At 43.6% G+C, this 14,426-nt stretch overlaps 1 protein-coding gene across 1 annotated transcript in view; it reads left to right on the top strand.

Annotated features, from left to right (window-relative positions):
* Nucleotides 1-361: 361 nt before the first annotated feature.
* UBE2Q2 (ubiquitin conjugating enzyme E2 Q2) overlaps nt 362-14,426 on the top strand; it is a 43,824-nt gene continuing 29,759 nt past the window's right edge. The window contains exon 1 of the mRNA XM_056499649.1: nt 362-750. Within this exon, the coding sequence (XP_056355624.1) occupies nt 565-750 (186 nt within the window). The 5' untranslated portion in view covers nt 362-564. The remainder of the gene's footprint in view (nt 751-14,426) is intronic.

The following is a 14,426-nucleotide window of genomic DNA, read 5'->3' as shown; positions in this document are numbered from 1 at the left end:
CCCCAAGGAGTTCTGAAGATCTGACAGGACTCTGAGATAACAAGTGCAAACCCAAAGCTGCAGTTTTTTCTCAGCAGAGCAGAAGCACGGTGAGGAAGCAGCCCCGCGTGTCCTTCCGCAGGGCCGAGCGGTGCGAGAGGAGGAGCGGCGCGGGTGAGCGGCTCGGCAGCGGGGGCTGCGAGCCGGGCAGGGCAGGGCCAGCGGGGCCAGCCGGTGCCGCGGGCCAGCCCGGCCGTGCCCGGGGGAGGAGCGGGGTGCGGGGCCGGGCTAGCGGGAGGAGGGCAGGGCGAGGGCGGGGCGGTTGGCGCGGCTGGCCCGGCCCGCGGGGAGGAAGGGGAGGGGAGGGGAGGGGAGGGAAGGGGAGCGGGCTGCGCTGTTGCCCTTTTAAGCGGGCGGGCGGGCGCAGGAGGCCGGTACAAAGGGAGCTCCGCCGTGCCCCGCCGGCTGGGGCTGCCCCGGCCCCGCCATCTTCCGCCCCGCAGGCGCGGCCGGGGCCAGGGTCGGGCCGGCCGAGTCGGAGCGAGGCGGCGGCAGCGCAGGCCCGGGCCCGGAGATGAGGCCAGGATGTCGGTGTCAGGGCTCAAGGCCGAGCTGAAGTTCCTCGAATCCATCTTCGACAAGGACCACGAGCGCTTCCGCATCGTCTCCTGGAAGCTGGACGAGCTCCACTGCCAGTTCGTGCTCCTGCCGCCGCCGCCGGGTTCCAGCCCGCAGCCGCCGCCGCCGCTCACCATCCACTGCAACATCACGGTGCGGGGCCAGGCAGGGCCGGGCACGGCCCGCCCTCGCCATTGTCCGCGGGGCGCGGGGAGGGGGCGCAGCCCCGCGGGGTGACTCAGCACGGGGGCCGCTCCCCCGGGGCTCCGGCCGCACTCCCCGCCGCCGCCCTAGCAAAGTTACGGGGCTCTGCGGCCCGGCCTCTGCTCTGTGCTCCGGGGGCTCCTCCGGGGAACCCGGGCACGGGAGAAGGACGCGGGCCGGGAGCCGGAACAAAGGGCGGCCGGGCCCGGGGCAGCGGGCACAGAGCCCCGGTGGAGCGGAGGGGCCCCGGGGAGCGGAGGGGCCGGGCCGGCCCGCGGGGCTGGCGGGACAGCGGCGGTGCGAGCGCGGGCCGGAGCTTTACCGAGTGCGCCACACGGCCGCGGCCTGGGGCGGGCCCGGCCTCCCCGAGGGGCCGCGGCCACGCCGAACTTGTCCGTGCCGCCGTGGTGAGGGCAGCGCCGAGCCCTGCTCTGCTGCTCGAGGGCCGTGTTATCGGAACGGTGCCTTGAAACTCGCCCGGGGTACGAGCAGCCGTGTCCCAGCTGGGCTCTGCTGCCTGCCCGGGGTTTGAAGGTTCAGCTTTCTGTGCGATTTCCCCCCCCCCACCCTTAAATTCGCTTGGTTAATATTTTTTAAATGTGTGGAAGAGAAGCTGAATAATGCCTTCAGTGTTGTGTGACATGGTCAATCCTCTGGTCCTTTAGAAGTTTAGGGCCTAAATTTGCCGAAAGATCTGGTTGTATTGGCATCTGTGACTCATGTACTGGAAAGTGCTGGAGGTTCATTTTCGTTGGTTTGGTTGCGGTTATAAGTGAATTTAAATGACTTATCAAGATTCAACTGAACAGTGACGTATGTAAAAATTTCAGGTGAAAATAGCACGTTTGTGTTTAAGGAAGATAAATTCTGCTGCTTCTTTTGGTTTTTGTATGAAAGTTTCAAACACCATGGTGACTGAAACATTCGTCTAAGTGTGAATATTTCTGTATACTGAAAGATGAAAATGTGTCTGCAAACCAGACAAGTCTAATAATAATGATGACCAGATTCTCACTTGCTTTAAAGTAACTTTATTAAATTAAAGGTGAATTGTTAAGTGGATCTTTCAGTTTTCACAGTTAACTGTCATGAGGAGTCACTTCTGTGGTCAAAGGACAGGTCTTTGTTTTATTGGACGCTTATAAGACATAAGATTCTGAGGTTTTATGGTAAAATAAACAAGATGTGTTGTTCTTGTTTCCATGACCCATCAGATGATGGATTGTGTGACTTCCTATAAATATTTTTTATTCAGTAGAGAGTGTTCCACTGCAGAGAAATTTGTCTTTTTGTTTCCACACAACATGATTATTCCATAAGTGTCTCTCTAAACAATAAAATGAAAGGTCTGATGGTTGTGCATCCTTAGCTGCTAGTTGAATTTGATGGGTTATTTCTTCTTTGTCAAGTCACATCTAACAGCCGAGCCAGCAGTAAGGCCTGAAGTTGTGCCCAGGATTTGTGCTGTGGTGTTTATTTCCTCCTGAGACTGTTCACTGTAACTACTTTCGATATAATTCTTACTGGGAGGATTGTGCCCCCTCAGCTGTAGGCCTTTGGTTGAGGTGTGTCTGAGCAAGCAAGGAACCATGGAGGTCACTGTTGTCATGTTTGTGTTAATGAGGAAACAGTGCAATCTGCTGTTACAGTCACTTGCCCCAAAGGTCAGGAGATCTTTCACATGCCATTACACTTGTGGCGTATGAACTTGCAGAAAGAACAGGAAAAGTGCTGTTTGAAACCTCAGCGCTGAGACTTCTGCTTTGATGAAAGGCTGTGTCTGAGTTTCTTGAAAGTTCTGTTTACAGTTGTGTGTGAGCAGCTTGGTGCTTTCCAATGTTGACTCATTTTTTTGCTCTTCCAGGCAGATGGCTGTTTTCCCTATTTGTTAAAAATAAATGTGACAGGGCAACCCGAGATATAGAGGTGGCTCCCTTGAAACAAATGGGCAGCAGGTGATAGAGCCAAGAAGAGAAAGCTTATCTCTGGGCTTCTGTCCTAGTTCTTTGACACAGATTTTAGAACTCTAAAGTGTCACAGTGTTGTGTGGTTTGTTTTTTTTTTTTTTCAGTCTTCCCACTGAATGGGGTTCTCCTGACCCTAACTCCGGGCTGCCTCCAGGTATTTTAGGGCTTTTTTTGTGGGTGCTGGAAAATAGAAGAGCCTAAGTCTTGTTTACTGTCCTTCAGTGGCTGCAGGTACGGGGGAACTAGAACTTCAAATAGCAGTGGTAGCATGCAAAGACTGGTAAGGCTGTGAAGTTTTTGGTAAATACATTTTTTTGGGAGACTCTGCATCAGGAGCTGCTGTCTTAGCATTCTGGATTTGCAGAGCAAATATGCAATTTTAACTGTTTGCTTTTTCTAGCAGGTGTAACCCCTAGGATACTGATCCAGCCAGGGTATTTCCTTTTCTCAGCAAAAGCATGCAGTGGGTTGTGTCTGGATGTTCAAAAATCCTGTTAAGGAGGAAGAGTGAGCACAGAACTCAATCGCCACTTCTTTTCTTTGTGGTTCTGTTAGCATACCTCAGTATTTGACATAAAATGACAGCTGTCTAGCAGTGTGTAGAGATGCTGAGGTTAGGTAGGGAAGGAAGTTTTCAGTAGCTAAAAAGAGATCTGATAACTAAGTTGTCTCTGATATTCTCAACCAATCTTTTTTCTCTCCAGCCTAGAGGGAAGAGGAAATATTCCACTGGAGAGGTGAGGGAGCATACCTGCTTAGGAAGTGTGTGGATCTCCACAAGTTTTCTAGACTAAAATTCACAGTTTGAGAAGTCTGCCACTGGCATTTCTTGCTGTGATTATTTGCTGATTGTCTCTGTAGTGTAAGTTTGTAGAACTACCGAAGTTTAGTATTGGCTGGAGCATCTCAGGGATACAGTACTTGTGACACTGAACCCTGCTTGAAATTAAAGCAAGACACATTTTGCTTGACAGCTCCTCTGTTTATAAAGTAGCAGCCAACTTTGTCCAAGTCTGTCCTTCACTATTTCTGGTAGTGACCTGTATTAGAGCTTACATGGTTAATCAGATTATTTTAAAAGAGGCACTTCAGGGTGGAGTCACCCCTGTCAGAAACATTGCTGCTTATTCCTGAGTGCTGCCTAATTATTGAACTTGTTCAGGCTGTGTACCTTCACATTCCCATTTTGTTATGCCAACAGCAGTGTCTCCATTTGGAGTTTTAGTTCTGCTTTTCTCAGGTTTCCTTTTTAGTTTACAGCACTATTCCAGTTGATCAAGTTCAATAAACCTTGTCCTGTTCCTCCTGTGTTTTGAAATGGCATCAATCCTATGGCCTTACTTAGAGGAGTGTTTATTGAGCATGACTTTAGGTAAGTGTCCTTCAGTACAATCTCTGGTTTCAGTTTGGTACCTTATCAGACCTAGGTCATAGCATTGCAAAGGGTGTGTTAGAACTGTTCTACACTGAAGTCTTTTCATTGTTGTTTCAAGGAAAAGGATTAGTCTGGATGGTTGTAAAATATTTTGTATATTTTGTTCTCTCTTTAAAGAGAAACTGGGCATTAATCTCTCCACCCATACATAAAATTCCTGTTGAAGTTCTGTATCCTCAAGTGACCCTTGCAGGTAGAGTTTGTGCCAATCCTGAGTGGGAGCAGGTTTGCCCTACACAGGTACAGGGCAGTGATGTGCAGTGATACCCTTCATACTTCAGCAGTTCAGTCCAGGTGATGTGGCTGACTCAGTAAACTCCTGCTTCTCTGTTGGAAAGAAGCAGCTTCTGCTGAAAAATACCCTGCTGCTAAATTGGAGTTAGAAGCTGCTATGAAAGACTTGATAAAGGTTGCTGCCTGCAGATAACTGCAATTGATGGGAGAAGACTTTATTTTCCCTTAAAACCAGAAGGGATGAAAAGCTATTACCTGTGAAGCTTTTGACAAGTTGGGTATGTACAGAGTGAGTGTATTGGAGCCTGGGACAGTTCTTCAAAGGCACAGGATTTTCATATTGAACTCACTCCTCACTAATGCTTAGACAGCTGGTAACCTTTTTAAAATATTATTTATTTGTACACAGAGCTGACCACACAATGAATGAGGCATTCTGTTCTGACCATGGATTAATTTTTTTGTACATCATTAAACATTCTGTAGTGAGGTTGAGACTTTTGTCTTGCAGCATATAGATGCTGCCAAGACTTTATGAAAGCATACATGGCTTTATCTTGATAATATGTACTTTTTACCTAGGGTTAGATATACCTGATTTTTAAAAAAGACACTCATGCAACTATTATCAAACATAACATGCAAGAGGAGTTTATTTAGCAAATCAAAATTAAGCTAACAAAAAATTACTAAAAGAGTAGTGAGGGTTTTGATTTCTTTTTATGTCAAAACTGTAATTGGAAAAAGAATATCACAGAAAGGAGTAGGAAGAATCTTTTGTGTCTGGAAGACAAGACCTTTCTGACACCACAGTCTGGTTGTGTGATGTGTGAAAGGCTCTACCCAGTACTTCAGGACTTTCAAGATGTTCTGTCCTCCCTGCAAGCTATGAGGTGCTCCTGAAATATCCTAGAAAGCCACAGTGGAGGGCTTCAAATAGAAATGCTGGCATATGTTGAGGTCTCAACGTACAGTAGATTGTGCTCATTTCCAGTGGCTTGCTCATGTGAGTTGATGATACAGTAACCTCAGAGCTGGGATTGTGGTCCTTGAAACAGCTCTGTGCACTTTGATAATTCAAGAAGGTTTGTAGAAAGAATTGCATTCTTTTTTGCTTAATAGCCTTCCTCCTGTGAGCTGTTCAGGTTTTTTGTATTGATGCTTTGTTGATATCCTGAGCATGTATTGAAAACTGCACTTGTTGGTAAGAAGGAGGTGTGATGGTGTCCTGAGCACTCTGCAATAGTGTAATAGTGCTTCTTCTTGCAGGCCCGCAGAGGCTGTGTGCCTTGGCAGGTGGCTGAATCTGAGTTTGCTGCATTAAGGACCTGGCTGGCATGTACAAATTCTTAGCGACTTCTTGTTGATCTGGACTATTTCCCAGTCTGGTTTAGCTGCAGGAGCAGCTGTCCTGGCACAGCAGGGCCGCAGCACTGAGTGGAAGCTGCTGGATCCAGCAGAGCTGCAGCCAGGGTGGCACTGACCTCTCCTGGCTGCAGTGCCTGGGGTGGCACCAGGCCCCTGGGCCTGCACCCTGCCTGCTTGTTACACTGACAGCTGCACCATGCTTAACTGCCAGGAGTTTGGGTACTTGAGAAATCTGACTCTCCTGGAGACTGCAAGATGCAGAGACGGGGACACTGCTCTAAATAGTATTATTATTAGGAAAGAAAAAGAGGAGATAAAATTTCTTGATAGGAACAAATGTTTATACAAGTTGATTAACAGAAATTACTACTATGTTAGTTGTGCCTCATTGTGGACAACTGTTCAGTACTGTCAGGTTGTTTGCCTTTTTGAGGTATTGAAAGGTTGTAAATGCCTGAGTTCCTGGCTGGAGTATTAGGGGCTTTTTTTCTCTAAATGGTAATATTCAATTTTTAAGAGACATGACAGTTGATGATTTAGTATTTGTTCTACTGTCTTTCTTCAGCTACAAGTTATATAGGAGAAGCAAAAACGACCTTTCACCAGCTCCTGGAAGACAACTGGAAAATTGAATGACTGATTATATTAAGAAGGCACTATTTAGCATTTATATCTTCAATCAGTCTGCCTGTATGCAGTACACTTGAAGCAAATATGATCACAGTAGTTCCCAGCTGGTCTCCGGAATCAGGCATACCAGCTATTGCTTGTCTTACTGATGCCGTGTGTCCAGCTGTAAACTCTAAGCATGGTATAAAAATAATGACCTTACATGTGGGGATTTTTTCCTTTATCTCCTGCTTACAAGACATCTTGGTGCACTAAGAGCTGTAGAGCAGCTAATAGATGATTTCTGAAGATTTAGTATGAATTGTATTTGCCTTTTTCTCTGACCTCACAATCTTTTGCCCCCTTGGAGCAGGAGAATTCAATGCAGTTGGAGGTCTTGCAGGAGCTTCTTCAGTGTGTATTCAGGAAGGCAGAACATAAGCTCTGTTAGAACTTGTATAGTGGCATTAGAAAAAAATCAAAGCGTTCATGAGCAGTGGTGTTTAAGATACCACAGGCTTCCTTGAATTTTTGAAGTAGGAAATAACTGTGGTAAGAGTTGTGGTATTTAACTTATTGATGGTAAATGCTGGTTGAACTCCATGGTACTGAAATTTTGTGTGTAGGGGACAAAGCTCCATCCAGAAGGCTCCAATCTGAAGGGCTGTGGCTGAGCAGCATCAGGGCAGCTGTGTCCGTGTTACTGTGAGGGGAGAGCTGGGAGCCTGGTGAGTGGTGGCTGGAATGCTCTCAGCTGTAAGGAGCAGTAGGACCTCTCTCAGCCATGGGTGAGAATGAAAACTTCTACCTGCAGGTGGGTCTGGAGTATAGCAAGTCTGCAAAGGGAAGGGATGGAAAAGATTGCTCTCAGAGAGGAAAAGGGCACAGATAGAAGGGGATGCTGAGCGATTAGAACACTTGAAAGATGTAAATTCCTGACGTCAGAGGAAAAAGGAGAAGCCTGGATTTTTTGGGTGGTAACAGAGGTGATAGCAGGCTTTGCATTGAGTGTAGTAACTGTGTGAGTGATAAAGGTGAGAACAGGTCTGCAAGGAAGCTTTCTGGAGTTGAGTTGGTGAGAGAGGGCTATGTCATAACTAGTTACAACCAGTTCTGTTCTAGCCATACTACAAGCCATTTCTTGTTACTCTGGCTTTGTGACACTTGTTTTGATGATAAGTGGCTTTGATAGTTGCAGAGGTGGGTAAGTTATATCTCCTGATTATTAGAATGACTTGATAATTTGTTACAAGTAACTAGACTTCCTGCGGAGTTTGGACACATCACATTCTGTACTGGTAGTAAGGAGAGTGTTGTAGAACCAGATTTACAAAATACCTTTCTCCTGAGCCCATGTGTGTAGCTGCTCTCAATAAAGCACTGCCAGTGTGAGTGCATGTGTAAACTGTGCATTAGAGATCCCCTCGTGTGTGAGGACTCCCAAAAACCAGCCTCTGACACCTGGCCAGCTGAGGGCACAAGCACACTGTGGGTTTTTGTGTGTGAGGAGCAGGACAGCTTGATCCTGCTGCTCTGAGGTGCTGTAATCGGAACCTGGACCCAGTCTTGGGTCTACAGCCATGTTCCCAATAAGCAAGTGGCTTAGTCTCCAGCAGTGCGGTGTGCTTTGCTCAGTTTGGAGTGTGGAGGATGTTCAACTTGATTTGTTGCTGTTAACATTGGCAGAGCGATGTTCCTTAGCTCCCTTAGGTTGGCCCTCCACAATAGTGCACATTTTTGGAGACTGCACAGCTGACTTGCTCCGCTGTTAATGCGGCCCTGTAGTGTTGGGTTGTGTTGGAGCAGCAGTTCAGTAACATGTGGTGGAGTTTAATTTGGGTCTGGACGAAAGTGGTAAGAGTGTTTTGGGGTTTTTTTTCTGTGAATTTCCTTGAGTGGAAAGATTACATGTTGCATTATGATGATGTGGAGAGTAAAATGCTGCTTCACAGGGGAGAACAGTAGCTGTTTTATCAGAAGAGTGCATTTTTTTCTTTTTTGCACTGAATTAATGTTTTAATTCTGTGTTGTTTTGTTCCACTGGACGAGTAGCCTCCTGCCTTTTGCTTGGTATGGAGAGAGAATGAGGTGGTGGCAACTGATAACAGAATCTGATAAACCTGTTTTTCCCAGGGTTATGTGCAATTGCATGTATGAGAATTGGCAGTTGGGACATTTTGCATAGATTAGGTAATTTGAAGAACAACTGGCTGTAGAAACTTGGCCAGGAGAAATGTAAGAATTATGATGCCACATTTGCATTCATGTTTGTGAACATTTGAAGTGGTGTTCTTTGCCTTTGCTGCTTTAGTTGTAGATGTTTTGGCTTCTTATCAGGTAGTGATGTTTTGAGCAGTGAGAGATGTGTGTGCCTGGACAGAGAGATATGGAAGTAAAACACTGAAGTGTCTTAGAATATTCCACAAACTTTGAAGTTATTGGCCTCTTGTATGTGACTGTTTATCTGAAACCAGAAGTTGCTTGAGTTTTCAGGATTTTTTTTTTTTTTTCCTCAAGATGTTATTTTCTGTCTTGGGTGTATAAAAATCTTAAGTTAAAGATTCCATAATTTATAGGGAATTCTGTGGGCTTGGGTTGAGCCAATGAATTAGTGCAGACTACTAATTGCTTGGATTTTGGAGCAATTTGTACACTGGTGAATTGCCATTGAAATACTGTCCCTGGTGATACTTCCTAAGTTCTGTGGCGGCTGTCAGTGAAGATTGGCCCTTAGAGATGCTGCTGAATAATCTGTATTTTACAATAAGTGTTCCATGGTGTAAGATCTCAGCTGATGTGGAGCTGTGCTGTGATCCCTGTGCAGTGTTGGAGCCCCACACTGTGCCTGTGACACTTGATGTGACAGCAGGGCAGTGGCTTTGCTCTCACAAGGACAAAAGGATTCTCCAGAACCATTCTGTATTCTCACAACAAACATTTCCTCCTGGCTACTTTGTGGTACCTTCTGCGATCGGTAGGACTTGTTTGTACAGAGATCTGTATTTTTGTCTGAGACAATTTGTGGTTGCAGAGTGAATTTTGCTGGCATCTATGTAACTGTGGTTTGTTATACTCTTTCTGCTCCATGAGGCACACACCTTTGACCCTCCCTTCTCTAGGGTGGCTGTGTTTAATGACTTGAACGATTCTAAAACAAGGTGCTCCGCTACACTTGCCTCCTTCCCTGGAGAGTGTGGGAGAGGCCAGCTGTGACCCTGTTATTGTGATGATTTAATGTGCTCCTGGAGATATTGGCCTCTGCAGCACTGAGTGTGTTAGCAGAGCTGACACAGAACAGGATTAGGGGATTCTTTCACCTTCCTCCCTAAAGGTGCAAGGTGATTAAGCTCTTGCAGTCCCAGGAATCCTACTAAAGGATGGGATTCACCTGGGATTGTTGTGTAGAGGCTGTAGCTATCAATACAGCCATGAAATTTGCGAGTAGAGTTGCACTAATTCAGTGTGTTGTGGAGAGCTGTATATTTCACACAGCTGAACTCGGTGCCTTACCAAGTACAGGACTTGTAACAAGAGTTCTCAGTGAACTGAGCCTGGCAGGCTTCAGGGAGGGTGGAAGACAAGGAAAGCTATACAGGCTTGCCTTGGGGCAGGTTAGTAGCATGTTATATACCATTTTAAAATTCAGGAGGAAAAGCAAGTTAAAGCAAGTTCCTCTTGTTTGGTAGTGATATTTAAAATTCACTTTGCTTCCTTGCTACCACAAATACTAAATTTCATTTTAAACCCTCCATTGCAAACGCTTTTTTTTTTTTTTTTTTTTTTTTGGAACTCTGGATCACTGACATGTTGGATTCTTTAAGAAATGACGAATTTTTCATACCTAAAAGTGCAAGTGTTAAAGCATTGTAATGTTCAATCACTTGATCTGTACAACACAGCAGATGTTGGTGTCTGAATGTTTGAAAATAAAAATTTGGGGGGGCTTAAATAAGTGGAGGTTTCTGAGAAATAGTTTGGTTTGGAGTACTTTCATTGAAAGTGATTCTTCATGCTTTCTTTTTTTTTTTATTATTTTAAAGGATTGCTTGAGAGGTCAGATGACAATCTGCTGTCTTTTAAAGATTCTTAAGCCTGTGGATTTCACTGGCACTTGAGCTGGTAGTGGTAGAAAATGCTTACTGCTTCTTAAGCTGCCTTTGGAAAATTTGGCCTCTACTAGTGGGAAACAATCTGTCAGTTGTGTAATCACAGCTAATGCTGTTTTAAGTAGCTGTAAGTACTAGTGTTTTATGGTCACCAAGCTAAACTTTAGCTTTAAGAATATCTTCCTAAATCCTGATATTTTTGTTAATATTAACTTCGTGGGCTTTTTCCTCTAAAGGCAGCTTGATACAGGTGGAAAAATAAGTGGTGAATGATTGACTAACAATTGCAAATAATGTGTACTGAAGTGTAGCTAATTGTTGTTTATTCTTCAGTATTTATTGAATGTTAATGCAGGATGTGTATATGACCCTTAATAAAGGCCTGATTCTGCTGTTTAATTAAATGGCCAAATTTGGAAAGCCATCTGAGATTTGAAATCAATAACTTTGCATGTGTTTAAAGCTGCTAATATATTCGCTTTGAGAAGATTGCATTAGGTCTCTGAGATGTCTTGTTCCATTAGGATTTACTTCATTACCAAGATTTGAGTGAGCAAGAATGGTCTCTTTTAGCTTTCTCAGTGTATCTGAGCTGGTTAAAAGACCTGCAAGTTTGGTGATCTGCTTTTTCTAAGTAAAAGAGGGTGAAGAAAAACTTGGGGACTGAGAAAATCCTTATTAGAAGGACTGTTAGGAAAATTAGCTAAGTTCTAGTTGTATCTGGTATAAAAAGAATAGAACTAGGTTCTGTCTATGGTGGGGATTTTCTGAAAACTAACCAACAAAAAAGAAATAAAACTGGTTGAAATTTGTTCAGACAGTATGCTAAGGATTTTTAAAAGAAACCATCCCCACACTTTTTCCATCTAGTATGATTAGGAAATTAAAGAAAATTAAGAACTGTCACCATGTCATTGTGATTTTAAATCATAATGCAGTAGCCATGTGTTTAAATGTGTTTTCCTACCATTTCCTACCAGAGCTGTGATAAAATGGCTCAGATGTGTACAAGGAGAGATGATTATTCTTTTACCTTGTAGCAAACTGCAGGTACGGGTTACTCTAATGTTAAGGATGAGGGCAAGCTATGTTGTTTTGATTTAGCAATTCTAATAATTCTAACACTATTGTAGTCATTTAGAAATGTCTTGTTTAGAAGTCTCTTACTAATGTCAAAATTGTGTCACTGTAGCTTTAGAAAGCAGGATAAAGATTATATAACATTGCAAGGAAACAGCCTTATTGTTAAGGATGAGAAAGCTTAGATAGGATATACTTAGATGACAGATCCTGCCCAGGAAAAGCTGTCTTAATGTGTGTGTTCCTGGAATCTTCTGTCACATTTTACTGCCTTTTTTTTTTTTTTTTTTTTCCTCCTTTGGTTAGCAAAATTGTTAAATATAAGTAGAGCTCTTGCAGAGGATGTAATGGAATGTCTGAGCAGTGAGATCCTGTGTGTATTCTTGTAACACTGTGGTTTTCCTAAATGATTTTGATCAGGTTTGAAATTGTTCCCGTGACAGGAGTGCAGGGCTTTATTCTCTTTGTATTTTGTGTGTTTATTAGTGGGCTGAATTCTTTTGCTGCATTCTGTGACAGAAGCATTTGCATTGCCAAAGCTCCCAGTCTGTGCTGTGCTGATACAAAGAGTCTCTAGAAGTGATGATGCTGTGAATTGTGATTGTGTCTGTGCTGCTGTACACATGCTGCCTGTGATGTCAGCTCTGGGCAGGAGCACTGCCTTGGCTGGTGGAGAGCAGCAGAAAAGCAGCAGTTACATAAAACCTCTTCAATACTGAGTGTGGTGAGAGCTGTGCAGCTGAGAGACATCACAGGCACAAAATCACTGCATGGCAGCTCTGCTGAAAGGCCGCAGTCACTTTTCAGCCACTGACAATTACTAGGAAAATAACTGCTATTTTAGGGCTCCTCTCATGGTGTTTGGAAAGCCTGTGTTCTTCCCTACAAGACACGACAGTTCAAATCCACCTCTTATCTCTACAGCATGCAGATACAGGAAAAAAAAGCTGCCTTAATTCTCTCAGCAGAATTAGCTTGTGTGAAGTTCAGTTGTTTGACCTTACAAGCCACAAGCTTAGCTTTAAGTTGCCGGCTGTGGTTTATTACAAACCCCTGAGCTTTTTTTATATCTCAGGTTAAGAACGTTTGAAGTTAATGTGTGAATTGTGTATTTCAAAATACAGTGACTCACATCCGTGTGGAAGTCAGCTGTTCCAAAAATATGGATTACTTACAGATCTAAAGAGACTTAATGCCATTCATGTTTTTAAATTAAATTAATATATTTATTGGGAAGTGTGAAGAATTAAGAAGTGTCACAACAAAATGGAAGTTTGATTGAATTTGTATTTCACTATTAAACATCCGTTGTGCTAAAGTTGGAATGTGCAATTAAATAGTCATATTCCAAAAATCTAAAACCTGAAGTATTTTGATACAGCTGAGTAAATATGCTTGCAGTGTTAAAGAAGAGCCTTTCTGAGAAGTGCACTCTTCCCATTCATGTTTCAAAATCTAGATCAGACTAAAAATTGGAATAATTGTTTTTAGGACATAGTCATTCATGTGTGCTGTACCCTAATAATCAAGGCAGTGTTGAGTCCTTGTAGGTTTTCTCACCTACAGGAGGGCTTGCTTTCAGGACAGGAAATGGAGTAAGAGTTCATGTGGCCACTGCAGTGTATTTAAATTCACAGTGGGATTGCTTGGTCACAGATCTGCACTGTCAGTCCTGTCCCTGGCTGTTGACAGATGTGCTGTGGGTGTTTTGGAGGAGATCATTTTATAGACCCCCAGACTGGAATAGATGCTGGTTGCAATAAGGAATGTCATACTGTGGGGTTGTTTCTTAAGTTCTTCACATGGGGAAGGAGAAATAAAATTGTCAGAAAAAAAGGAATATAGACAGGGAAGAGTTGAGTTCCATTCTCTAAGCAGTCTTCATTTTCCAGGTATGATTCAGAAGAGAGGACTAGCAGGTGGTTGTCTTCTATAAATCTTTGCAATTAATAGACTTGGACTTAGTCTGTACTAACATAATTTTTAAAATATTTGATTAAAAAAAAAAGCAACCAAAAATATACGTTAGCAGAATGGTGCATGTGTGCCCAGTCCCAATGTGACTGTATCTGGAGAATATTTTTATTCTATTGAGTCTGAGGATTTTAAGAAACAGATGGCTTGGTGAATCCTGGAACGGATTTTGCTTGCTCTTTGTATTTCTTGATGGGAATGTTACACCAACATTCCCATCAAAAAATGCTAAGAGCAAGCAAAGTATAGTGTAGTATGTATAGTGTGCTTTGAAGTGAGGATGAAAGATGTGAACACTTTGTCTTTTCATAAAGATACTGGGAATATAATGGATTCTTTAAGGAGTATTTAGCTGTGTTTTTGGAAAAAAGTGTACTTGAGGGGATTGAGCTTGTTAAGTGTTTATGCCAAGGCTTCAGTTTGCAGGTGGGAATTTTAGAGCTCTGTATGTAGATCTTCTTTGGAGTATGGTGTCAGTCTGTTTGGCCAAAGCTGATGTCCTTTGGTTGTATGGGTTTGTTTATGGTGTTCAGCACTTCAGATAGGAGGTCACTTAGGAAATACACTTTATTAAAAACCAGTTCTGACATGCTTGTATTTTTCTCCAGTTTTTAGGCCTTGCCTGCTAACTGTTGAAGAACGAAGCATAATTTATTGTCTCTGGAATGAGAAAGAGGGATATTTTTTTTTTCCCCCCCTTTTTCAGCTGCAGTGAGGGAAATGAATTAAAATCCTCTCATTATTTTGTAAGACCCGGGGATACAAAGATAATATCTGGGTGAGAAAACCAAGGTTCAGCAATTTGTCCTCATCTACTAAAATTTAATTGGAAGGGTGAGAAGTGGAGGATGC

The sequence above is a fragment of the Oenanthe melanoleuca genome, chromosome 10, assembly GCF_029582105.1.
Source record: "Oenanthe melanoleuca isolate GR-GAL-2019-014 chromosome 10, OMel1.0, whole genome shotgun sequence".
Classification (NCBI taxonomy): Eukaryota; Metazoa; Chordata; class Aves; order Passeriformes; family Muscicapidae; genus Oenanthe; species Oenanthe melanoleuca.
This window is presented reverse-complemented; position numbering and strand designations above follow the sequence as displayed.